This window comes from Chaetodon trifascialis, chromosome 15 (genome assembly GCF_039877785.1).
Source record: "Chaetodon trifascialis isolate fChaTrf1 chromosome 15, fChaTrf1.hap1, whole genome shotgun sequence".
Lineage (NCBI taxonomy): Eukaryota > Metazoa > Chordata > Actinopteri > Chaetodontiformes > Chaetodontidae > Chaetodon > Chaetodon trifascialis.
In genome coordinates this window covers 5,196,541-5,223,598 of record NC_092070.1, presented here as the reverse complement: position 1 = coordinate 5,223,598, position 27,058 = coordinate 5,196,541, and the positions used below count along the sequence as shown (strand labels likewise).

General features: G+C 41.7%; 2 protein-coding genes across 2 annotated transcripts; both read right to left on the bottom strand.

Annotated features, from left to right (window-relative positions):
- Nucleotides 1-7,534: 7,534 nt before the first annotated feature.
- On the bottom strand, nucleotides 7,535-15,498 carry LOC139343289 (dual specificity protein phosphatase 3-like). Its single transcript, XM_070980823.1, has 3 exons — nucleotides 15,192-15,498; nucleotides 11,106-11,338; nucleotides 7,535-9,782 (listed from the first exon to the last, which is right to left on the bottom strand). Exons 1-3 carry the CDS (start codon nucleotides 15,365-15,367, stop codon nucleotides 9,574-9,576), a joined length of 618 nt encoding a protein of 205 aa, XP_070836924.1. The 5' UTR covers nucleotides 15,368-15,498; the 3' UTR covers nucleotides 7,535-9,573.
- A 1,508-nt stretch (nucleotides 15,499-17,006) lies between these two features.
- prl (prolactin) lies at nucleotides 17,007-20,681 on the bottom strand. Its single transcript, XM_070981007.1, has 5 exons — nucleotides 20,620-20,681; nucleotides 19,768-19,880; nucleotides 19,019-19,126; nucleotides 18,226-18,408; nucleotides 17,007-18,116 (listed from the first exon to the last, which is right to left on the bottom strand). Exons 1-5 carry the CDS (start codon nucleotides 20,660-20,662, stop codon nucleotides 17,925-17,927), a joined length of 639 nt encoding a protein of 212 aa, XP_070837108.1. The 5' UTR covers nucleotides 20,663-20,681; the 3' UTR covers nucleotides 17,007-17,924.
- Between the last annotated feature and the right edge of the window lie 6,377 nt (nucleotides 20,682-27,058).

Below are 27,058 nucleotides of genomic sequence, written 5' to 3'. Positions count from 1 at the left end.
ATGTTAGTCACCTGTATGACAAGTCACCATACTTTCTCCCAAACCCTTAGCATGCATCGCTTAGCTCAAACGCCTGTCTGATGACTGTTCCCACTCTCACGTTGGGTAAGGTGGACCAATGGGCCTCAAAGAAGTCCTAAAAAAAAGGAGGTTTAGTTCCTCTAAAGAAAGTCTAGAACAACACATTTGAAGTACAGTTTCACTTCATACTTGTACAATTAATACATCTCTTTTTCTGTGGGACTGTATGAAACTTATCGGTGTGGCGACAGGGGTTGAATGTTGAGTTGATTTCTTGTTTAAGCCACAGCGACACATCGTGAGTACAGTGTCACTAAATACTTGTACAAGTAATACTTTTTTTCCCTTAAGGGACTGTAGAAGACTTAGTGGTGTGGAGAGGGGAGGTGAACTGTATGTTTCACCCTCAACAGTGTCTCAAAAGAATGCTAAAATATTGCTACAGCTTGATTCATCATTAATAACTAAAAGACCAATTAGATAACTCTCCCCCTGCCTAATAATTTTCATCCAGTCCCTTGAGGCTCATTATGGGTACATTCACAGTATTGTTTCTGCTTCCAGTACAGTTAAGATGAAGATGTTTCATATGTTCATTACAAACTAAAGTTATGCCAAATCCATTCTCCAATTAGTTGAACTCAAAGTGAATGAACCTGAATCCTGCTTTCCACAGTTGCTTGGGCTGTATCACTCGCTAAGCTGGGCATTTGCTCCTGTTCCTGATCTGGGTCGTTCGAAAAGAAAAAAGAAAAAAAAAGCAACACCCACACCCTGATCTTAGCCTTTAGAATGCTCAAAATGAATCTGACAAATCTGTACAAATCTGCCATATGTTAATCTCAATGTTGTGACAAGAATATTGCGTTTAATGGGAAAATGGTTCATCGTACAAAAAGGAAAGATTAAAGAAACAAAAAAAATCACAAAATACAAACCAAAAAAAGAGATTTATACAACTCTTCATACCTCATTGTCCTGCTGTGTGCCAGAGGAAAGCAGGGGGAGTGATCAGTCTCAGGCATGGAAAATCACCAGTGGTTGTCAAAATAACAGGGCCCAACAGTGGTCTCAGCAAGATTAAAATGTGGCCCCAAATTTTTGGAATAAAAATTGGTGGCTTGACTAGTTTTTGCCTGGACAGTTTAGTTCGGAGCTCCTGGCCACATCCCTGAAATGTAAGCTAGACTGAAAAAATGAAAAAACACCCTAAATGTGTAGAAAAGGGTGGGTGGACTTGGTAAAGATGCTTACAGGATCTGTTCACATTGTAAGATGCATCATTGTGACAATGTTGTGGCTCTAGAAAATGTTTGAAGATTACTGCACTTTTTTTATGTCCATAAGGAACTGATAGCATGAACTATGAAGCCATGGTGTGAGTATTTATCATCAGCTGGCAGATATTTATTGCTCCTTTGCGTGTGTTCTGCCCTGACAAACCAAGAGAGGACTAATGTTTCATCAGGACGAGCGTTGGGGTACATTGAGTAGTTTGGCCAAATTAAATATTTCAAATGCAAATTCCAGTTTTAAAAATGATCAGCAGTGGCAAAGAAATCAAAAACTGTGCTCCTGCCCTCAAAAACAGCTGTGAAGGGAGATGTTATCCTCTTCGAGCCTTCATATCTCCTCAAGTGCGAATATGTTATTACACGCTTCTCTTTGTGTCCAGTATACTTTAATATGGGCCAGTAAATTGTGCCTTGAACAAGAAAGGTTTAGGACCCCGAGTCCCAGACTTCTGTTCCCGTGATGACAATGTCCTCTCTTGTTTTTGTTGGTTGCTCCCTGCAGCTCCCCTTCACAGTGACTTTATGCAGTAGCACACAGCCCGGCCCGAATTAGTGTATCTGAGAGACATCATGTGAGGCCCTGCACGAGCAGAAGGCTATTTCCTGTGAGCAAAGCAGCCATAATTTTTTTGGCACAGCACAGTGTTGAATGTAAAGGTGAATGCGGCGTGGGGTTGAAGCACCCCAGACGAGAGTTTGGTGGTGTGTTTTATAATGCTGGTTATGGGTTTGTAATGGGCACGGTTGATGTTTGTCTTGTTTTCTGTGACAAATCATTCATGGCACAATCAGAGAATGGCATCTCAATGGCTCAAAGCTATTTGTGTTTGTGGCTATGTGACATTCATTTTCAACATTAAAAATTATTTGATAACAATTTGTCTTCTTTGCCTTCGTCAAGCCCCATGACATTCTGACACACACACACAAGCTGATATGAATCATTTAGATGTGTACATATTGTGTCTGGCTTTTTTTTTTCAATCGAATGAACTTGGACAGTGTTTTGAGTTTAGTCTTAGGTCATTCGCCTCTACCAGCTTTCATTGGTCATTCCATTTCTAGGCTCCAGATTGTGCTTCTGGATGACATCACAGGTGCAACAACATCACACTCCAATTTCATTAGTTGAAAACATAAATCAGGACACAGTGTCGAGCTAAAGCAGGAAAGGTTTTTTTCTTTTAATCCAAGTAAATCTGGAAGATTCTTTTTCACTTTTGAGGAACATTTTGCTTTCTACAGCCTGAAAACTCAATTTTGAACACATGCAAGTCATGCCACATTGACTTCACCTAACACTGATTGATGCTTTGTGTTAACACTGCACAACTTTAGAATTATTTCTTAGAATAACAGTTTTGTTAAGGGGAGGCTGTTGCTCCAAACATGTCACATCGAGCCTTCTCACACAAATTAAGATTAAATGCAAGTGTTATAACTCAAACACATTCATCCATTCCAATTTGAGTATGTTGATGAGATTGATGGTGTTAAATCTGGTGTGGACTGAATTTTGCATTCTCATTATGGTTCATTGTGTTAAGTTAGTGCTACACCCAGAAAATCTGTGACCCACGGTATCTAAACAATTAGGAGCACGAAAAGTTGTTTGCTGATTCATTAGTGTACCGCTGCAGAACCTCTGGGAAGGCGCTCAACAAGACTGCTGAACCTGGCTGCAGCAATCTGCTCCAACTCAGGCACAAGAGCCTTATAGTGAGGGCCAGTACAGAAACTAAAACAGTGAAAACAATTTTTATATTTAAGTAATTTAAGTCAGAACACAGTTTGGTAGTTCAGCTTTTCAGAGTGATGACAGAAACCACAGGGGAATGCTACCAGAACACAAGCCCACCTGGAAGACGGTGGGACGTCAGCTGTCTATGGACTCCAGTATGTCCTCTGTCCAAGACATGGCATATCATATTTGACTATTATCATTCACCTCATTCAAGCAATACAAAGAGCTACTTATGGACAAGAATTTCAAAACAGTTAATAAAGTTCTGAACCATTCCATGCACTCGGTCAACACATAACAAATGTGTCACACTTGTAATCACTCAACAGATGCTTATGTCCTTGTGTGTTTTTGTCTCCTTGTCTAACATGTGTACCCAATCTGAGTTCTGCAAAGACTGCTAGACTACCCGCAAATATACAGTATGAGGTACAGAGGTTAGTGCAAACCTATAGTGCAATAGTCCAGTTGTCCACCTCAGTCTATGAATGTCCAGATTAGACAGATTGACAGCTGGACTGTTAACCGGGGAAATCATCGAACTGCCCCCGGGCCCACAGGGGCCAGAAATCCCTGGGTTCCCTGCATGTCAGTCCACTTTGATCCCAGGAAATGGCAGGAATATACAGTAATAAAGGTAGATGATACATTGTTTCCTAATTTTGTGAGCCTGCCTTCTAGATTGACCCTTTTCCAATCTGGTTTTTAGATTCTTGATTATTATAAATTTAAGAGACCACACCATCAGCTCTGTGAGGCTGTACTGCAAATTCAAACACAGAGACTCCAAAGTCCCCTAATAATCTATGTACATTCTTGATCTATGTGGGATTAAAACCATTATTGAATGTAATAATCCCATAACTCCACTGTATGCACAGTCTCAGTGGCATAGCTGTGGTGGAAACAGACTCCTAAATTATTATGAATCCTGTGACCCATGAAAGCCAGTCGATGTCAAATTCGTTTTAGGGTTGTTGTGGAGGAGATGATGTAACAATGAGCAGCTTTGCTCTCCACCAATCCAAAGTGCTTTGTAGCTCACCCACACCACCAACTCCCACCCACCCACCCACCCACCCCTCCAACAAACACAGAAGGGCACAGCAGTGGGTGTGTGCATGTGTGTTTGTGTGTGTCCCTGTGTCCACACAGGGCAACTCATGTTTTGGGGACATAAGTCTGTTTAGACAGTCACATTGTGGGGACTCGCCCTCTTTATGGGGACAAGTCCCCCAAGACATTGGTCGGGTCAGAGTTAGGCAAGCAATGCTCATGGGTGTGGTTGGGGTAAGTCTCCAGTTAATGGAAGTCTATGTAATGTCCCCCGAAAGTGGTAGAAACACTACCACTTACGGGGGACATTACATAGAGTATGCATGTCTGTCTGTCTGTCTGTCTGTCTGTCTGTCTGTCTGTCTGTCTGTCTGTCTGTGTGACAGAGAGAGAGACAGAGAACCATACAAACCCTCTCACACAGACTCAGATTGACAGTCCAGGACATCCATTACAGATTTTTCCCTTCAACTAAAGGAAAAGTGCTTCCAGCGAGGCTCTAAAAATAGAACAGTGTATTTTGATGACCATGCTCGTCTTCTGTGACATAGCATATCATTTTGGTCATTTTGCAGATTCTAAGAAAAGAACACACTCCAGTTTCTAAACACAGGTTGCTGGAAGAAGTTAATGTGATTTGATTACACAACATGTTCAGAGTGGTTAAAAAGGATATATCCATCACTGGAGATCAATATTTTCTAATGTTAGATCCATGTTGGGACAAAACTCATTATCTACTGAAATGCTACAAGATTGTTTTTTCTTGTTGTTGCTTTAACCAATAAACCTCCAGTTTGGTTCCCCAAAGGAAGAGTTCCATGAGAAGACTGATACCTGGAAAGTTCACTAATTAAACTGAAGCCTCTGATTGCATCCAAAATAAATAAATATTCTGGATGCCTTTTGCATCATATTGGTATGCTTGGAAACTTTGGACCTCCACTAGAATTTAAACTGAATTTCTGTGTTTTCTAATAATGTTTGACCACACGGCATGAGTTTGTAACGACTGGGGTCAGTTATGTTTAAGAGGATGAAAATGAATCAACCAGAAGTCAGTTGTTTCAAATACAGTGGATCTACATGATGCAGTAATACCTCGCTACACACATCCATCTGACTCCTCCAGAACACTCACACACACTCACACACTCACGCCTGAAAACACATGGCTGCCCCACCCCCATGGATTCATTCATGCAGACTGGTGTTATGTAAGAGAGTTACCATCCTGTCCTAGTAGACATGTCCTTGTATCACTTCCACGTGTCACACCAGGACAGAGATGAAGAGAGAAAGAGACAGACAGACAGACAGACAGACAGACAGACAGACAGACAGACAGACAGACAGACAGACAGACAGACAGACAGACAGACAGACAGACAGACAGACAGACAGACAGACAGATGGGGACAGGAATAGAGAGCATGTGTGAAAACAGATGAGAGGGCAAAAGAGACCAAAAAAGACAAGCAGCAGAGAAAACTTGAGGAAGGGAGAGAGGCCCCACCATGGAGCTCACCTACAAAGCCTGTGGAATGTACACAAACACACACACACACACACACACACACACACACACACACACACACACACACACACACACACACACACACACACACGCTTAGGAGAGGAGGAGGTGCCTATTAAAAGACCATTGGCAAGATGAAAGGGGTTTAGAGGGAAACAGACGGAAGCAGCAGAGGGGGGTAGAGGAGCATTAGTGAGTGATGTTTGTTTTGTTTTGATAGTGAGCCATCTACATGCTGATGATGCTGACATTTTTTAAAAAAGATTGGTTGTACATTTGAACAAAATCTGCTTTGTGTATTTCATATAAATCAGAAGACAATGGTTATGTGGTTTCAGCATACACAGGAAGTCCATGACAGCAGCTCAGACATTTGCATAGCTTAGCAGTGGAAATGAGTTAGTGCATGTTTGTGTTAGACTGCAGTTTCAAAATCAGTTATTCTTCTTGGTAACATAAAATGTTTTCTTTTAAGAGAAATGATTCTAATTTTATTCATATTAAATTACGCCCCTTTTTTCCATATATAAAATATTCATGGTTAAATAAGTAACATTCATCAAAAGCATCCTCACTTATTATACTTCAACACTCAAGAACTCAGCTAATCTGCTCCATCAGGAATGTGTATGTGTGGCTTGATTTGATTGATTGGTCTGACAACAGAAGCGGACATTTTTTGACAAACTGTCATCATGCTTAGATTCAAATGTCACTAAACCCTGATTGGTGCACAGAAGTGTGTGACATGGTGTTTTTCCAACAGAGGCCTTCTCACTTTTAGCCAATGAGGAAAGCAAAACCAAAAAAGGCCGGAGAGCAGCAAAAGTGTGTGTGTGTGTGTGTGTGTGTGTGTGTGTGTGTGTGTGTGTGTGTGTGTGTGTGTGTGTGTGTGTGTGTGTGTGTGTGTGTGTTCATGTCAGACCCATTCCCTTGCGGTAAGAAGCCTTTAAAGTTTTATATATATTGAGCTCTACAACACTGGATCCCATAATGCATCTCAGTAGCATATATCTCTGGACTGCCTAGAATGGTCACATCTTTTTAAATCCATGCCCAAACCTGTAACATAGCCCCATGCTATCATTAGGTGGTAGTTATGTCAGGCTTGACAAAGCATCTCCAGAGCCACAGAAGACATTATACAGCTGTTTACTATTGTATGAACTGATCTTCATGCTCCAGTTCGGTTGGGCTGCCCCTTTAAATCCTATATGAGCAGATGTACAGCATTTTAGATGTATTGTAATATAGAGTCTACTCTGGTGGAGTTGCATCAGTCTAAAAACAGAATGTTGGCCTGAACTGTAGCTGAAGCTTATAATAGTTGTACAGTGCTGTGATGCTGATGGGAGCTTGCAGTTTGAACTGGTGACCCTGCTCATCACTGGCACTGCAAAAGTAGTCCCACTGCTCCCTCTGCAGGACGAAGGGACTACTTACCAGCAATCTATCACACTGTGCTGCCATTAAAAATGCAGTCACTGCATATCTAGTCCAAACTTGTCCAATGTTTACATCCTCTCTCTCTCTCTCGCTCTCTCTCTCTCTCTCTCTATACTTATATATGTATATTTACAATAGTGTATATTTTTAAAGAAAACATCACATTAAAGGTGCAGCAATGGAAAAACTATTAAAAATCAAACCGAACTGTAACTACACAGCTAAAGCAAGAGGGTCAAATCCATCTCAAACTAGTTGTCACGTCTATCCTTGACTAAAGTTACATTTGCCTTCCCTTCAGTGTAGCTGTTCCCTGAAGTTGAAATAAATTTGATGAACTAATATCTCAGTAAGCAATCTGCTTACTTTGTCTGGTACTCAGTATGTGCTGAAGGTCACCTCAACAAACCTTAATGTTAAAAGAAAGCATACCAGCCATGTCAATTTCTGTTTATTACTGAATGTATGAAAAGAGGGCAACAACAATCACAAGTGTCATTCGATAAAGTGCACTTGATATAAGCAGTGTCATAATCTGTGAGACTCAATGAAAGCCTACTGACATGACCGGTTACTTCACATCCTACTCAGTAATGCACATGATGATTCACAAGTTACAGGATTAATAATGCACATTGTGACAAATAATGCACACTCAATAATGATTCAGTTACTATACAGAGATACACAGCTGTGCTGACAAAGGAATAGAAACAACAACTTTGGCTCACATGTATATTACAAAGCATGCTGCTGTACAATATAAAACTGCATATACTCTGACATACACACACTAATGTGCAAAAGGTGTTGGCTGAGACACTATCTAATAATACTGAGGTCATTGACAAACATACGTCACATTCTGGCAGTGTTTAAATTACAATCACACTTTAATGGTTTGGTTTCACTCCCCAGATCATCTGGCATGAAGTTATAGCTCACATACCCTCAGCAACCTGACTGAGTGAATGGCTTGATGTAAGACTGTGAGACACATCGCCTCCCCAAGCTGACAATAAAGGATTAGTTTGATGTTTAGGGAAACAGACTTGGTCGCTTTCTTGCCAAAAGTTAAATGAGAGAAATGGATTCCACTCTCACGTCTGTCCAGTAAGTATGAAGTGACTGGAAGTAGCCTGTTAGCTTAGCTGAACACTTGAAATAGCGAGGAACAGCTAGCCTGGCTCTCTCTGAAGGCAATCAGTACCTCTAAAGCTCACTAATTCACGTTTTATCTTGTTTGTTTATACGTAAGCACGGTAAAAATAAGGGGATAGTAGATGTTACTGAGCCCGTCAACAAACGGTCCAGCACTTTTTGTTTCTTGGACGGATTGGACAGGTGCGATAGAACAAGTTAAATAGCTTTACAGGTGCTAGTAGGCAGATTTTGTGACCTTTGGTCAGAGTCAGGATAGCTGTTTTCCCAGGTTTCCAGACTCTGTGCAAAGCTAAGCTAAGCTAACCGGCTGCTGATGATAGCTACATATTTACTTGAGAGTAGTATCAATTATCATATTCTTAATAACTCTTGGCAAAAAAAGTGAGTAATATATTCCCCAGAATGCCAACCATTCCTTGGTTCCTTTGCTGTTTCAGTCATATACTGTTTCAGACCAGCTTAATGTTCCTATTGAAAACTGAATCATCTTACTCTATGAAATAGCATCAAGAATTATTCATTATTCAGCACCATAACAGCAAGACCACATTTTCACTGAGACATACTTCTGAGGCAGGCTTCAAGATGTGAGTACAATATAGGTACTAAGATTGTGCAGGTTTCTAAAACATACTGAGCATATTAGACAAAACATAGTTTTAAAATCATCCTCTGATACCCTGAAAATCTCATTCAATATGAAAAATCACAGTGTCCACTTGAAGTCCCCTGTGGGAGCAGCTGAGAGATTTGGCAGTGTTTGCAGGAGTGAGGCCACGACAAAAGGACACAATGCCAGGAGAGAGGAAGAGAGGTGGAGATGGGGAAAGAAGGCTGGATAAGACAATCACATCAGTTACACTACCTTTTGTTTCACCAGCTCCCACAATGAGCGATCCTTCCCACTTTTATATTATTCTCTGGAACAATGAGCAGCAGGAAAACACAACGCATTGTACAGGACATGAAACATAATGTATGCTGACTGTCAAAGTCAAAGTCACTTTGACCTGAACCAAGAAAAATCTAATATTCAGAATACACATATGTAAACACACTCAGTGAATGTAGTGCAGCTGGATTAACGCGTGTGGTATCGCCAGTGTTTGAACATAATTAAAGTACTGTACCTGTTGAAGGTCTGTGTGTATGCTGTCGCCAATAATTCTGTACTGTACATACACTCAGTGCTGCCAACCTTAGTTTGAGAGAAAATGCTTCTTTCTCCACATCCACAACATGTCACAGAGCAAGTGAAGGAAAGTGATGTGCACTTAATCATACTTCTGTTCTCTACTTCCTCGTCTGCCTCACTTGTTCCAGAACTTTCCCTCGGCATCCAGCCTCTGGTTTAGCCGACAGAGCTGCCTGAGAAAGCCGTCGTTGGGTCCGATCTCTCTCTTCTGACGCACCATGGCCAGAGCAGTGTGGACGTCCATGTTTTGGCGAAGCATCAGGTAGGCTATGACTAACGTAGGTGAGCGGCTGTAGCCTTCCCTGCAATGAACGTACACTTTGCCTGCAGAAGAAAAGCAGCTGGTCAAAGTCACAGCAGTGGTAGCTGCACGGGTTCGCTAACATTTAGTGCCAATTCAGATTGATTCAGCAGAAATGGAGGAACATTGTTTTTCTGGTCACCAGTTTAATGCTCATTCCAACAACTCTGGCTCTTAAATGCTCCACATTCAGCTTGTCACAAGCTTGTCACAGTCTTGCGTTTAGTGGGAAACAGGTAGCATTTATCAAGTTTATTAGAGCTTTTTCACTATTTTTCTGTGTCAGCTCTAGTGCAGCGAAGGTGATTACCAAGCAGGAAGAAGACGACGGAAGCTAAACTTTGACATTGGCCTAATAAAAGGATTTGTATGCAAGCACATGTCTATTTAAACATCCAGCAGACACTCCTTCTAACTCTGTTTTCATCTCCACCAACCAGAAAAATACTTGTGTCTTTAGATGCTAAGTGCTGCACAATGTTCACCAGCCTGTCGCTAACTTTGTCTGTATGCAGTGTACAGTCTTGTCCAATGAAAGCAGCTTGTTGCAGAAGGAAGCAGGGCTGATCAGAAAAGACTTAAAAGGCCAGAAGCCCAAAACAAAGAGCTACAAGAGGTGAAAAAGTTCTGTAGAGCTGAGGGGAACAGCAGACTTAAGTATCTTCAGGTCTGTACTCATGAGTGAACCCCACATTAAGCGCAGTGTGATCTGTTGTTTATATTAAAGTTTCGCTGAGTGCAGCTTTAATATTGACAACCCCCTCTGTGTCCCATTTCCTTTCTCCATACAGTATGTATGCACTGTCAATTATTTTTTTTATTTGCTTTCAAAGGTCATTCTTAAGCTGTCTCAACACCATCCGCTGTTTAATTTAATGTCACACAGCTGGGAGCAGCTCCTCTGTTTATTCTTCTGCTTTGCATTCAGGTACAATAACGTCTATCAGCAGCACACTTAAAAGTCAGTGTTTTTATTCTGCATGCTGACTTATTCATCTATCATCCGCTATTCCAGTGGGAACATGTAACCTACTCCACTCATGCCTAGCATTAGTATGTACTTAGGATACAGGCACAGGATTACTCCTCTATGTTTTGCCAAAGTGGTATTTGACCCAGTAACACACGAGTTGAAAAAATATTTTTAATAATAATGTGTTCATCAGATAATTAGTTTGATTTTTGAAAATGATTCTCGAGCCTGCTTTAAGTCTTTAGCTTGTTTTTGCTTCCTAGTAATTCTAAAAATTCAGAGAATGTCAGAGATTTTACTGAGGTTTTTACTGAACACAACCAGAAAAGCAACCAGATCCCCACAGAAACTCAAATCTGCATCATCCTCTGACCTTTTCCATTTTTGTATGCCAGCGCCTTCTCGATGAAGTCTGCTGCCTCTTCAAAGTACACGCTGATGTCGAAGTGGTCTGTGTCGCTGGCTGGTATGCCGTGGTACATGATGCCTGTGCCAGCATAGAACTCAGCATTGGTGTTGACGTGCATGAAGGAGTTTCCCTCCGCGGCGTTCAGGATGTGGGTGATGCCCTGCCGCTTGAGACGCATCACGTTCATCGCCACAAACCTGCGGCGGATTAACAGGCAGAACAAATACACACATTATACAGCTTAGTTTGCACACACTGCTAATGTTGAATGAACGTGACATCAAGCAAAATACAGTTTGATAGTTTCTGCTTTTGGACTAAAGCCTGACTGCACTCAGCTCTATAGCAGCAGAAGTGCTGCGTTCTAAATCATTTGCTTAACCAGCAGCAACAGGTATTTGCTTCATCTTGAGATTATGCTTAAGCATTCATCTTTTGATGCATGTGAACATTTAAAATCTTTGGCTCTAAAAGCAGTACTCCAGCAATTCAATATCAATATTATGTAAGTTTTGGAACAAGCAGGAGACAGATTGAAAAAAACAAAACTGATGCAGCAGAAGTCGAGACCTTTAGTCCGTCATATGGGTCAAGCTCCAGAAGCCTGGAGCTTTCATTTCCCATAATGCAACTAGATAGCATCTCCCCATTTAGGTCATATCACAAAGTAATGTCTGTTCACCAACGTGAACGGCGGGGCAAAAAGTTGTGATGTAGTGACTGTACTTGCACAGCTAGTTGGTGAACTGCTGTAGCTGGTGAGCTTTGACAGCCACCTGTCCCAGCTCCTCCCAGCATACCTGGCCCCCATTACCCATCAGCCCCACAGTATACCTGTCCAGCTAATTCAGGCACTCGCCAGACTGTTCTGTACCATCCTTCTGCCTGAACAATTAATTTCTGTGTCTGTGTACTGTGTTTATTTGCAGCAGCAACAGGAACTAAGTGGCTACATCTGGTAGCAGTGGTCGAGCTTGCTCGCTTAAGAAGAAGAAGAAGAAGAAGAAGAAGAAGAAGAAATCCTTTATTAGTCACAATTAACACAACGTGGAGTTAGGGGGGGAAACTGCACACGCCATGCATATGTGAAATTCTTTCTCCGCTTTTAAACCATCATTGGTCAGTCCTTCCTCCACGACAGACCAGCAGCAGTGGGCTGCCAGCCGACCAGGGACCAGTTCCTTAGTCGTCACCATTGGTCAGGTGGAGATCTTCTTGCATGTTTTTAGTGGGGGTATTTTTATGGAGGATACCCCAGATGAGCACGGGGAGAACATGCAAACGCCACACAGAAAGGCCCCTTTTTCCTCGAGCAGCAGGTACTGAAGGCATGGTGGAGGACATGCCACCAGCGCCCACAGCGGGAATCGAACTGGGGACCTTCTAGCTGTGAGACAATAGTGTTTCCACCATGCCACCTAAAAATGGCTGAATGAGAACGTGGTAGTGCCGTAAAGTGTCATGAAATACAAAGTGGCAAAATACAAAAGTGGCATTGCATGGGGAAAGTGGCATTTTGAAACAAAAAGCACATTACATTATATACTGACACCAGCTGTAAGAAACAGTGCTAGTTTTGGTGCACCTTGGAATGAAAGAGCTCATTTTTCTGCCTCCCTTCCACTCGTTCTGTCACATATCCGCTGCTGTGTCGAAGAGATCTGCTGCTTCTTGCTGTGATCCTCTGGGATCGCTGTACCAGTTGGCACCTCCTGCCTTTTAGATGTAGAGCGCTAAAAATAGTGTCGATGCACTCTGGTGCTAATACTGAAGGCATCGTCACGCCTCCACAAAAAAAAAAGGTCTGCCAGGCTTTCAGACCACACGGTGGAAGCGGGACAGATACATCAAAACAAAAAACAGCCGCTCAGAGAGAACGATGCGTGGGCGCATGTTCTCTTCACAGGGCTGCGTGGATGCGTTTGTGTGTTCCAGCCTATATTTGTGAGGACATTTGCTCCAATATAACACACTCAAGTGTTTGTGTTCTGTCCATTATGACTCCTTCAGTAGGGCAGGTGGAATAAAAGAGGCACTCAAGAGGCTTTCTCTCCTGAAATACACTGCTATGACTCACCATGCTCTAAGAGTTTCTATGTTAAAGCTTTTAGGTGAGACCATTTAAAATTCAGAACACACATTTGCTTGTTTCAGCTCGACATACAGTGTGGTACGTCAGGACATGTTGAACAGCTGTGATTGACTGATGTGCTGTGGGAAAAAAACAATCTGATGTGCAGTGCTAAGCATCCTGAACAAGCTTCTCGGTAGGAAAGGCATGTGCTTTCAAGCATCTCCAGCAGTTAGAATTCCCATTGTACTCAACACTGTACTGATACACTGTATATGTATGCATGTGTCTCATACGAGAGCACAGGCACAATCTCCATTTAATCCAGATATTTTCACACTTCAATGCAGCCTGTTGAAGAAATAAGTTGTATATACTTTGCAATTCATAATAGACAGCATTTTATTCACTCTCTTCTATTTTAAAGGTGTTTTTTCACACCTATATGACGTGTCACACTGTGCTGTAATGTATGACTATTTGCAGGATTATAAGAAACACATTTTTGATGATAAAATGATTTCCAGTGTACATTACATGTACTTTAAGAACAGTCCAACATTTTGGGAAATATGTTCATTTCAATTCTTGCACAGAGTTAGATAGGAAGACTGATACCACTCTCTTGTTTGCATGATATCCGCAACCAGTAACAAAATCCACTGACTAGCACCTCTAATGCTCACATATTAACACATCAGAACTGTTTTGTTTCATCTGTATGAAAACCTTAGTCAAAAAAAACCAAAGCTAAGCTAACCAGCTGCAATCTCCAGCTTCATGTTTACCAATTTTGTACTTTCAAACAGTGCCAGGCTAGCAGTTTCCCTCTGTTTCCAGTGTTTGTGCTAAGCTAACTGGCTGCTGCACACTTGACTTTGGGAAGTTTTTGTGCAGTGAGCAAATGCAACCAACCGACAGAGGGAGCAGCATAGGCTCAGACATCCTGACTTGAAGTTCCTAGTCTGAGCCTAAATCATTAGATCCTCCACCTCCCAGAATGCACCTTGACATTGTCTGCCTCCTAAATGTTTTTGTCTGTATATTGTGAAAGACATGCTGATGAAGCTGCACTTAACAGGTGAAATGAGCTTGTTTTTAATGGTGAAAACTGGTGTCCTCTATCCTCTTGTGTCTTGGCCTGAAAGTGTGTGTTTCCTTCCAATCTGACTCACCTGATGTCAGCAGAGACACAGACAGGTCAGTCATGTTAATTGCAGAGCCTGCCATGTAGAGCACGGTGGATCTTCATTCAGCAGGGGACTAACAGGCTCAGCAGCCTCCCTCTCTGCCAGCTCTGCCTCCTTCTGTCTCTGCTCCATTTTGCCTTTTCAGAACATTCCTCCACCTCTTCAAAAATTAAACAAGCTTCTCTGTCTGATATAACCCTCACAGCTCCTGCTGCCTACATGCTTCCACAGTCTGTGAGCAGAGTCACTGTCAGACAGAAGAATTAATGCTTTTTCCATGTAACCTAATTAAAAAAAACTCCCCATAAAAAAGTGTCTAGTGTCTCATTGTGGTGGGCTGCAGCAATTACTTCCTAATGACCTTAAATGATGCCATTCATTCATCTAGTCTACTTCTAGATTATTCTGGAGCACATCTAAGACCCTGATATTGTTGAAAATGTTTAAGTTGTGTTTAAATTTAATTTAAAGGTGATCCCTTGTTGTTGTTTGAGGTATATATATATATGTATATATATTTTTTATTACCTTATAGGCATGGTTTTCCCGCAGTTGTCGTATAATATCGATACCACATGAATAGAGTAATAAAGAATAAAGAGTGTAACAGGCTATGATCATTACGGGTGGAATTGATGGGTTAACTGCGGTCAAATGATTCAGAATTAGTGGAGATTGTTTATGCTGCGTGACCTGAATTAAACGGCGACACGTCCACTGTCATTATGACATCTGTATGTGGGAAAACATTTCAGTTTAGTTATTCAAATGATCCCAACAATGACTCACGCATTGCCGACGTAGATCCTCGGGTAAACCTCATGGAAGTGTTTGGTCGGCCAGCTGTAGAAGCCGCTGTCGTCCGTCAGCAGATCGTTGAGCTGCTGGAGAGTCACCTCGAAGCTCGACATGTCGAGTCCGATCGGAGTCGCTGTCTTGACCTGTTGGTTGTGTTTATTCTTCATGCCCGAAGAAGCGGCTGCAGCAGGCTCACACAGAGGGGAGAAGGTGGTGAATGTGGTGGACTGGGTGTCGGTTTACAGGTCGGATGGACTGAAGGCTTCCCGGCTCTCCGTGCGCCTCCGGCGCGGCTCAACATGAGAGCGGCTCTGTGTGGTGGAAAGTAAACCCGCATGCAGGGCCGGCCGAGGCTTTTTGGGGGACCTGGGTCAGTGGGGCCCGAGACAATGACAGAGATAAGGAGAAAAACTATAGATCTTCATAGAAGGCTGAGGACACATTCAGGTTTTTACATCATTACACATTACACATTTTAACATCACCCCCCACCCCAAACACGTTAGAGTCAGATACTGCATTAACTGGTATAAACAATAAATAAACATTATTTTGATCATTTGTATGATGTATTTCTTTTATTTTGTTCAGAAATAAAATTCATTCCTAGTATATTTATTTAAATTTAAGGACAAAAGCATGCGAGTCATGAAGTCACTGGAAAGGTGAAAGTGGCCACAAATTCAACTGGGGAGGTGTGATTTAACGAAACGACGCATCAACACGAGTTCAAAATATTTCATTTTGAATGAAAAATGTGAATGTATCAGAGCTTTATAAATTTGCTTCATAAATTGGAACAGGAGAGAGGTCAGAGGGAGACAGCAGAAGCCTGAACTGAAGCACACACACGTCCGACAGCCACCTGCACCTCTCCACAAAAAGCCAGAGGCCAGGCATCTTAAGAAAGCTTTCACTGTGCGGCCTGATTTCAGTTCAGTTCAGTGATTTCAATTGAATAACTCTTTTTGTGCCACCTTCAGCTCATCCTCAAGGCATTCACTTTGATTCACGTACATTTATATCAATTTGTCAATCAGGCAAACAAGTCATGATGACTTTGTTATCATGCTTTCCCTCCTCAGTTACGCAGATACATAATAATGTTTAGAACCTGACTGACCTTTAATATATTTCATATTGCAGGGATATCTGTGTAGTGACACCACCATTATCAGGGGCAACACTTTTTGCTGTGTGTAAAGTTGAAGTGATTTCCAGCCCTATTAATAATTTAGTGTACATTACACCAACTCTGGATCTCTTGATATGAACTTTTAATTCATCAAGTTGAATGTCAAAATATCCTGTCTCTATGCTGTTTTCCCCCACTCTGGATTAGTAGCATACTCAGCTTGGTAAGGAGCTATTCCTTCCGTCTACCATGTAACTTAAATCCATGTAACGTAATCATTAGCTTGCTAGCTATCCTGCTAATGCTAGCTACCGAAAATATTAAGTGAAATGTGCATTAGGTTTGCAGGGAGCGTGACTTCGCTCTCTGCTCAGGACACCATCACTCCACTTTGTCTTTGCAAAGCAAAGATTTGTTTGCTGCTATATTAATGTTAAAATCATATAGGACCTTTAAGGGAAGGGAACCACCACAGTTGGTTAAAAAAAGCATGTTCACTGTTCAATAGAAGCAGAAAACAAACAGTGGTCCAATGTTTTGCTCTGTGGCATCATCCCATCATTTCCTCACTTGCTGTAATTCACTGTAATTCCCATGATCACTGACTCCACTGATGTTTCTTTTGGGAACACTCAGTCATGTGTAAATAAAAAACTGACATAAATAATTTTACAGTGCAAGAGATGATTTTTATTGATATGCAGATTTTAAAGAACTATTTGAATTGATAGGCATCACATGCAAGATGCTTCCAAGAAAGTGGAATTAAATCTAAAGTGCAAATGCTGCACGCTTTCATCAGGCAAACTATAGCATTTGGAGAGCTGAAGAGAAAGTTATTCTCTGTTGAAGCCCTGCATCCCAGCGTAAAGAATGACTCATGGAAGGATTTCATGTGTCAAACCCTGCCTGCCACTGCAAAGCTCCTTCAGCAGCTTGGCTTTGAGAGTATTAATCTTTAGTAGAAGAAAAAAACGAGGAGTCACAGGAGAGATAACACACAGATTTCCCACAGCATGTGACCACAGTGTGGTCAGTTCATAATGCCAGGCCAGCTGGAAACATCTGGAAAATATTTGGCCCATTCTTTGTCCTCCAATGAGCCATCAGCAAGACTGATCAACAGTATAAACCTTTAGATTCACTGGGCTGCACCCCTACAGACCTGAAATGTCTTAACCCTTTTCAAGTTTTGACTTTCAAGTCAATAAGGAAGCTGTTTACAGTAAAACTTGGCCTCTTTTGCAAATGTACAAGGGAAATGTTTTTATCTTAATCAACCAGAGCTAACTCCATCCATCTGAATGTTTTTCACACTTTATCTCAACATCTACACGTTCACTGAGAATTGGATCTGTAAAGTCAGTGTTTTGAGCACCGTAAGGCTAAAAGGTTTCACTTCAAAGGAAAGAAAATTTTGTGTGTGTGCCATGTAACCCCTCCTTATGTTCACCTTCTATAAGTTCATAATGCCAGCTAATTAGCAAGTAGGATATTAGCTCAGATAGCAGGTTTCTAGTACATTTTTATCTATATTTGCTAGACAATACAAGCTTTTCCCCTCAGAGTCAAGCTGGCTGCCTCACTCTTCAGCACATCTCAGGTTTCATTTTTGCTGCCCGGCAGCGCAGGACTTTCAGGAAGCTGTCAATCTTGTGGGAGTCCCGGCGGAAGCAGGACAGCAGGAAATGGAAGTTGGACAGTTTGGAAATCTTGTCCTCGCCAATGTCATTGTCTCCCCTGTAGGGCAGAAAGGAGATAGCCTGAGCCGTTGGACCCATCTGCAGGAGAAAGGAGGCAGGTAAAGTGAGAGGGAGGTGTGGGAAGCTGTTTTTAAAACACATTCTATGTGAGCAAAAGCAAAACAAAATTTCTTTATCTCTCTCACACCTTGCCAGATAAGATATCCAGTCCGTCTCCCAGGTACCTGGAGTGCTCCTGCAGCTCCTGGATCTTGTTGGATATGCTGCTTTGGGCTGGGTGAGGCAGGGTCTTAGCAGAGGTGGACAGGATTACCAGGGGGTCTAGCCAGGCTTGAAGCAGGGAGCGAGCCAGTGACAACAGGTCTGACTCCTGCAGTGTAAGTTAGGCAGATAATGATAAGTTCAAACAATAAGCTGAGGGGTAACTGTGAAGACAAGAGATCAAACTGGTGTGTTATGAATGCAGAAAAATGCAGAAATGTGGTGGTATTTAATTTTTTTTTTTTTTTTAATGAAAGTGTCATGAATTACAATAGTCTGCAGGGATACTGATGGGACAAAGACCTGTCTTCCAAATTTGTTGTAATTCCACAGTTGGCCTGCAGGGGTCAGTAAATACTACACATTTCTCAAAATTAATGTGACAGTGAAAATAAAATGTCTTTCCCCTTGTTGGCTAATTTTCAAATCACATTCATTTAAATACTGATTTACTTTCATGTCATTATTTTGAAATCAGGCTCATTTTTTAAAGTACTGTTCAGTACAAAGTTCTCTTAAATAAATCGTGGCTTGTGCCTGCATCCTATCTAAGCCAACTGCTTTGACCCAGTGTTCACTTAGCTATTAACACAAAAGATGAGACAGCTCATTAATGTTTGCACTCATAGAAAACCTCATTCAGGTCGTGACTGACACCACCACCACAAAAATTTGGATTTGTGAGATGAGTTCATCAACAAGACACGCAACGCACTTACTGATACTTGCAGAGCTTGCTCCTTGTCAGTGGGTATCTGTAGAGAGGAGGTGTGGCACACTGAGGGCCGGGGCATGAATATGCGGCCTATAGGAGGGAAATGAGAGTCCTGGAAAGGAAAGAGGATGATTATTATATTGTGCTGTACAATCACAGTGAACTACCAGCCTGACGAACGAATGATTCACTGCGATGGAAAGCAAGTTTAAAAATTTTGCATGTTTGATACATAAGTGAATATGAAATGATGGCTACCTTGAAGGCTGAAAATGTAAAAACTGATTCATCCAAAACCACTGGAATGGCCTCTTAAGGTAATGAACTTTCAAGAGCTTTACCAAATCTTCAGTGGTAGAAAATTCACAGGAATTACATGAAAAAACTAGAAGTGCACTCACGCACACACACACACACACACACACACACACACACACACACACACACACACACACACACAAGGGGGTTTTCATCACTTGTGGGCACATTACATAGACTTGCATTCATTTTCTGAGCCTTACCCTAACCATAACCACAGTTTGCCTATTCCTAACCCTAAACCTAACCTTACCTAGCCTGTAACCCTGTCCTCAGTCTGCACCCTAAAATGTAATGATTTAAATCGTGGGGACCTGTATTTTGTCCCCACATGTGACTGTGTAAACAGATTTTTTTTTGTCCCCACAACGTGAGTAATACATGGGCACGCATGCGCACACACACACACACACACACACACACACAGCTACTGACCAGGTCTTGGGTGAGTGTGGTGCTGAGGGAGTGCAGTGTGTCAGAGCGCTGGGACACTCGGTCCAGCAGGTCACTGATGGGGACGGCACTGCACGCTGCCACAGTACACAACACTAAAGAGCATTGACACATGACAGAGATGATACAGAGCTTTTCCTTTACATTTCAGTCAACTGTGGAATAAAGTCAAATGGCACATACAGAGTCGAAGTAGGCTTTGCAAAAGTACTCCAGCAGCAGAAACGCAGAGCTGAAACACACCACTGAGCTTTGGTTCAGCAGTCCTGGCACTTCTTTTACATTACAAGTGGTCATTTTACTATATTTGCCTTGACAGTAGTTCAGCTTATCCTGACCAGCAGCTGTAACAACTTTTCAACATGACACCGCTGCAGCATGATTTTTCAGTATCCATTACAATCCTCTCCAAGACATTTGTTTTCTGAAGAATGTACAACTGATGATTGATGAACCATGTCATGAATTTTGATCTGAATTACTATATTTTTGAATGGTAGGTAGCCCAGCTGATACTGGATTTTTTTAGTTTGATGCAGATATCAATATTTTGCTTTTACTATTATACAGTTTCTGTGATGAGCTGTGTCGGTTAACGGAGCTGATAATTTATTTCTCTGGCTTTACCAACTACATGATGTTTGAAATCTGTGATTTGAGCAGCAGAACATATCAGTTTTGATGTATTATCGTGTATTAGCACTGCAAAATAAATGCATCTCTTCTTATTTTAGTGTAATAAATATTCTTCTATAGATTCCAGAAAAATAATGCAAATAAAGTCACATTTTCAAATCATTTCATTGATAAAACAATCAGAAAAGCTCAGCTCACCCGTCACAAGAAGTTTGCTTCCTTCGGTTTTTCTGTGAGCCATCGCTCTTCTTCTATTCCTTGTCGCTGTCTCTTTCTCCATGTTTGCTCCATCTTATAGTTCCTTGGCTTCAGCTGTTTGGTTATGCAGCAGGTGGTGTGTGTGTGCTGATTGTTTGGAACTTTTTTTTTTGTTCCAGCTCATAATGAGAAACATGGTCAAGGGGATTTGAATGGATGCAACAGGTTGATGATTTGTGTGTGTGTGTGTGTGTGTGTGTGTGTGTGTGTGTGTGTGTGTGTGTGTGTGTGTGTGTGTGTGTGTGTGTGTGTGTGTGTGTGTGTGTGCCACTAATGTGGAAAGATCTTGATTAGATGGATGAATAAAAACAATGATGTTCGCACTGAAGGTTTTGTTTCTTAATTTATTGCAGCAGCAGCATCTGATCTTTTCATGTACAGTCGGTGTTGAAAGAAGGATTCAGATCTTTACTGAAGTAGAAGGAGCAGCACCACAGTGTAGAAATACTACAAAACTGTGAAAGTCTTGCATTTAAATATTGGACTTTTAATTTTACTTAATTTAAAATATAAAAGTATCAGAATCAAGAAGGAAGGAGAATATAAAGCAAATATAGAAAGGGGGATATTTAGAAAAAGTAAAGAAATAAATTGAAGAGAAAAAAGAAATTTTGATATAAAAAATGGAAAAGATAAATATACTTTCTATAAATATTAGTATTTCTTGAGAAAGAAAAAAGAGAAATGTCTCTTTTTAAAGCACATTTTGGAAGATTTCTCCTCAGATTTGATGGCTACCTTGCAGGCACGCTAACCAGTGGTGGAAAGTGTTGCATTTAGCATTTTCTCTTACTTTTTACTTCACTTCAGTACAGTAATTTGATACTTTTAGTTCATACTTAGCAGATCCACAATAAAAAATGAAATACTGATAAATAAATCATGATATATTATTATAGGTTAAGATAAAATAAGACTATTGCTCCCTGGAGAAAAATCTTTGCATATATATATTAAATAGTGACAAAAATATAAAACAAACAATAAACATTATATGGAAGGAATGATGAGACAATAAACAATATATACAATGAAATTTACAATGTGCATGTTAAAAACTGCATTAATGGATTATGAATGGCCAGTCAATGGATGTTTTGGTGTCAGAGTGTTAGTGATTGTGCACCTGACCTCACCATATAACATTATTATAACATTATGCCCGTAGTTATGCTGCTATAGGATTAGACTGTCGGGGGACATCCAAAGATACAGCGAGCTCCTCTGTCCTTCTGTCCCTCTCCATCCGCACGCTCTCATGTCCTACCTTGGCGTGTTACTAACTCAGCTCCTTCCCCGGAGTCTCTGTGCTTTGTCGTCTTGCAGGTTCCCATGGACAGTGTCTGAATCTGGACTGTGGATGACAGCTGCGTCTCCTGCCTTGGCCCTGCCTGACATCCACTGCAACTGCTACTGCTGTTATTACATCCACTGTCACTGTTACTGTGACTGCATGTCTGTCTGTCTGTCTGTCTGTCTGTCTGTCTGTCTGTCTGTCTCACTCTCCCTCTCTTGCTCTTCCTCTCTCACCCAACCGGTCGAGGCAGATGGCCGCCCACCCAGAGTCTGGTTCTGCTCGAGGTTTCTGCCTGGTAAAAGGAAGTTTTTCCTCGCCACTGTCGCCAAGTGCTTGCTCATGGGGGAATTGTTGGTTTCTTTGTAGATAAAAGAGCTTGGTCTGTACCAGCTCTATATGGAAAGTGTCCTGAGACAACTTCTGTTGTGATTTGGCGCTATACAAATAAAATTGAATTGAATTGAATTGAATTGAATTATGCACTGATTGAACCACTAATGTACAGTATTTTACTGGATTATTGTGCAGCATCAGTAGTGAGTTACTCATCTGTTCTCAGCTTTCATTTTATTTTATATAACCCTTGTGTTTTGTTGGCTATACCTCCGCGTTATTTATCTGTCATCACATCGCAGATTTTTTTTGTAACTGCTCCAAGCTTCGATTGTTAATTATTTAGCTATATTTTGCAATCAGGGAAATATTTACTGTTGTCATCAGGTCCAGTAAAACAGAGGCAGGAGCTCATTGGCGACGTCTAATGGCCATCTGTGGAATGACAGGTCCAACATGACACTGCTGGACAGGCTGAACAGGGCAAATCAAAATCAGAATATTGATCCCTGAGGGGAAACTGATTAAAAGAGAGGGAGGAGGAGAGGGTAGAACAGGGACAGAGATAGAGGGTTGACAGACAGCTGGGACACAAACTGTACTTGTGTGTTAATGTGACATTGCATACAGAAAATGTGCTTTTCTGCATCTGAGCAAGTTTTATAAAATATTATAACTTCATGGTAAATATCTAGTGCTTTTGGCCTGAGAAGCAATAACATTTTTAAAACTGGTGAAATCAAGACAGAACAGGTCACTGTCAGTGATCAGCCGATACTATGCACTGTGTATAATGTGAAGACATGATGACTGTCAGAGGGTGGAGGCTCTGAGCTGAGCTAATTATTAGGGTGTCCAACATTTATGTGTTATTGAGGCTTTTGCCTCAACTTCTCCATATTTAACCCATGTTTTGTGTTGTTTCTGACATTACAATGTTTGGAGTCTAACCAGTATGTACATGTACTGTATGTGCAATTGGTTCCATGTATTTGTTCTTTTCGTCTGACCTTATTAAGACCTCATTTGCAGGAAGGTTTGAAGAGGTAAGCCCTCCCTCTGCTGCAAAAAGGACTGAACATCTGATGAAGGCAAGAAAATACAGAAACGACCACCAAGTTTTGATAAAACACCAAAGGGGAAATATCTCAAGTTTTATATGTCACATGGGTTATGTATAAAAATTATAGATTCCTTTTGCTTGGCAGAAAGTCATTTGCATTTCCCTTTTCTGTGTCTGTGTCTCCATTCAGTCTGCAGCGTCACACATGATGGCCTGTACATGTGTAAACACATGTGCAGCAGGTCTCTCGTGTGACCTACAGACTGTCTTTGAAGGCTCCTCTGATTTTATCACCTGCAAGGTACTACCTGTGATAGTGGCACACACACACACACACACACACACACACACACACACACACACACATTGTGTTCCAGTCCCCAGTTGCTGCAAGCAAATGCCCACTTGTTGTCAGGAAAACAGGTTCATGTTGCAGGCTTTGGCTTACAAAGCAAAAAGAGGGTGTGTGTTTGTGTGTGTGTGTGTGTGTGTGTGTGTGTGTGTGTGTGTGTGTGTGTGTGTGTGTGTGTGTGTGTGTGTGTGTGTGTGGGTGTGTGTGTGTGTGTGTGTGTGTGTTGAGGGTGTTTGAACATGTATAGCGTGGTGTTACTTGAGCAAAGTCAGCATGAAGCCTGAGGGCCTTGTCTTTATGTAAATGAGGGAGGAACCTGAAGGTTTGCAATGAAGAACAGACTGTGAGTAAACAACATGAGAACTGCAGGAGCCATGTGTGCGACCTTGCCGCAGCCCACCACAGCCAGGCAACATGTATGTTACATGTGTGCTCATGAGTACATGTGGCCCCTTTTATAGGACTGTTTGACCCTCATGGAATCTCCAACATGTACATCTTCAGTGTCAGTCTGTTGCTCTCTCCACTCAAGCCTCCTTCCAATTCCCAATCCCTTTCCGTTTCTCTTTCTTGCCCCCCCCCCCCCCCCCCCCCCCTTTGGTTTTTTTGCCCCTGGCAGTGCACATACCATAAGCAAACACACGCACGCACGCACGCACGGTCGTAAACCAGAGCAACACACCCCCTTTCAGTGAGATCACACTTGCAGCAGAGCAGTTGCAGCACACTAAAGCCCCCCTTAGCATTTTCTGGTGATTCCTGCTCACATTTAGACTCACTTTTGAGCCGTCCAACTCAGGAGCGAGACTTTCCATCTGCAGACAGGTAGGTATTAATGGAATTGTTTGATGAATTCAGTCTCATATGGTGAGTTTGTGCACAGGAAGCCACTGATGCTACTTAAAGTACATGGTGTTCCCTCTTGTGTCCCACTGTGGTGTGGAAGCTTCTCACTAAAGTTTCATAGAGAAACTTTGTGTTGCTCAAAAACTTTGTTTTTTACAGAATCTGAATGATTTGATGGATCACCCAGGGCTTTATGATATAACATGACATAAATTTCCTATAATATTTACAATTTTTTCCTTTTTCACTGTGCCACTGCGTCAGAAGTTGTGCCTGTTCTGTCTTGTGTCCTCATGCCAGAGACTTTATGCATGAGAGAGCAATATATCTGCGTGAGGAGGTGAGAAGAGAAGGGTTTTCCATGTTGGGAGATAATTGCTTGACATTTAATGCTAATGTAATTTAGGCACTGCACACTTTTTTTCTTTGTGGAATATGAATGAGCTCTAATTTCGGAAACAGCAGAGGCCAGTGAATGTGAGCTGTGCCTGATATAACAAACATGTTTTTTTTAAGTGGGAAAAATGCCTTTGTTGTTCCACTTTGGCAGCCTGAGCTTGTCGAGCTCACACGAGTGCATTGGCTCAGGACTACATATCCCATAATTCATAGGCTTGTGTAAACTTATTAGCTTCACCAGGTGTGCAGCCGCAAAACTGTGGATACGCACGAGTCAGGTGAGACGCCAACCCAGGAAAGCTTAGATAGAAAGATAGATTCTAAAGACAGATGTGTGTGTTTTAGGGTGAGTGGAGTTAACTGTGGTCGCTGGTGTCTTTAGAGTTGTAGAGTTAGAATGAAAACTTTGCAAAAGAGGTGCCGAGTTGGTGCGTTTTTGTGCGCACAAACGCGATTCTCTCAGTCTGTGCGCAAAGCAGCCGCGGTGCGTTGAAGTGTCTTGCGTTGCTCTCGTGTAACATCATTTAAGTATCACTAATGTTTGCAGAGTATGAGGTTGGCTTATAACATAGAGGCAAATTAATTACACCTGTACTCCAAGTATCGAGAAAAAAAAATCAGGTTTTGGAAGCAAATAGAGAAAAAACGAGTCTTTTCTCACACAGCGCCGGTCACTGCCGGCAATCCTGTAATTATTCACATCCAGTTCCATCATTTTCCTGTGAGGGAAGAAACCATTGAAAACTGTTGGTGGGCGCAGATAACAAACCTTACTGTGAGCATTCAGCATCAGTGGCTCAGAATCTCCTCAGATGACTCAAACTAAAATGACCGCTATAGTTCAACTGAGTCCAAACTAGAGCTGAAACTATTAGATTAATAGAGTTTTAAGCTAAACTTTTCTCATTTCCATGGATTTTAAACTGAATGTCACTGGGAAATATTTAAAGATTATTCAGAAGAATACTCGTTTCCAGGTGACGTTGTGACTGTGACCTTGAGTCTGTTTCTACAAGGACACTCAGCTCCATGTGGCCACTGCTCCCACTTGGTGATGAATATATGCAGTATTTACACTATATACTGTAATATATAGACATCACATGATTACTAATTATAAAAGACACTGATGAAAGACACGCGTCCTGTCACCCTAAACATTTTGACGTTATGTTCCCAGACCTTTGAAGCATGGCTGCCATGCGCTGTGATGAAGACTGCAGCAGCAGCGCGATGCTGTAACGTCTTGCACAAAGCTGCCACTAGGTGGCACTGTTCAATGGACGGGTTGAGCTGTCACTGTTCATGTTGCAGCCGCCCTGACACACACACACACACACACACACACACACACACACACACACACACACACACACACACACACACACACACACACACACACCAGTTACTACACTCCATCACATTGTATATGGGTATTGCAATATATGAATATCTTAAGAGTTTGGGGGGGTTTTGCACTACCATTGACACATTTAGTATTTGGTGATTATAAGTTCATGTATTAATGAGATTCAAGCTTGTTTCTCCATGTATGAGCTCTACAGTTGGGTCAGAACTAGAGCTGCAATGATTATTCAATTAGTTCCTCAAAAGAAAATTAAGTGCCAATTATACTGACAATCAATTCATCATTTTAGTCATTTTTCAAGAAAAAATTTCAATCATTCCCTGGTTCCACCTTCCAGTTGGACTGTCGCTTGGACAGACAATGCAGTTTGAAGACATCGCTCTGGGAAGTTCTCGTTGTGAAAATAATCAGCAGATGAATGAAAAGAATTGTTAGCGGCAGCGTTGGTAGGAGCTCCGCTTGATGTTTGATGGTCAGTTTGATGTGGTCCTGGAAGTATCAAAGCACATGATGAACCTGCCATCAGAGAGGAACCTCAACGCGCCACTTCCCCCTTTTGTCCTTGTTGCCCAATCCTCAGCCTTTATACTTCAGACGAGGTCACTGCCCCTTCACTCTTGTACCCCCCTCCCCGACTGCTGTGTCCACACGTGTGCTGCCCTGTCACATGTTTATCTCCTCCCACCTCCTCCTGTGCGCCCTCCCCTTTCACCAACTCAC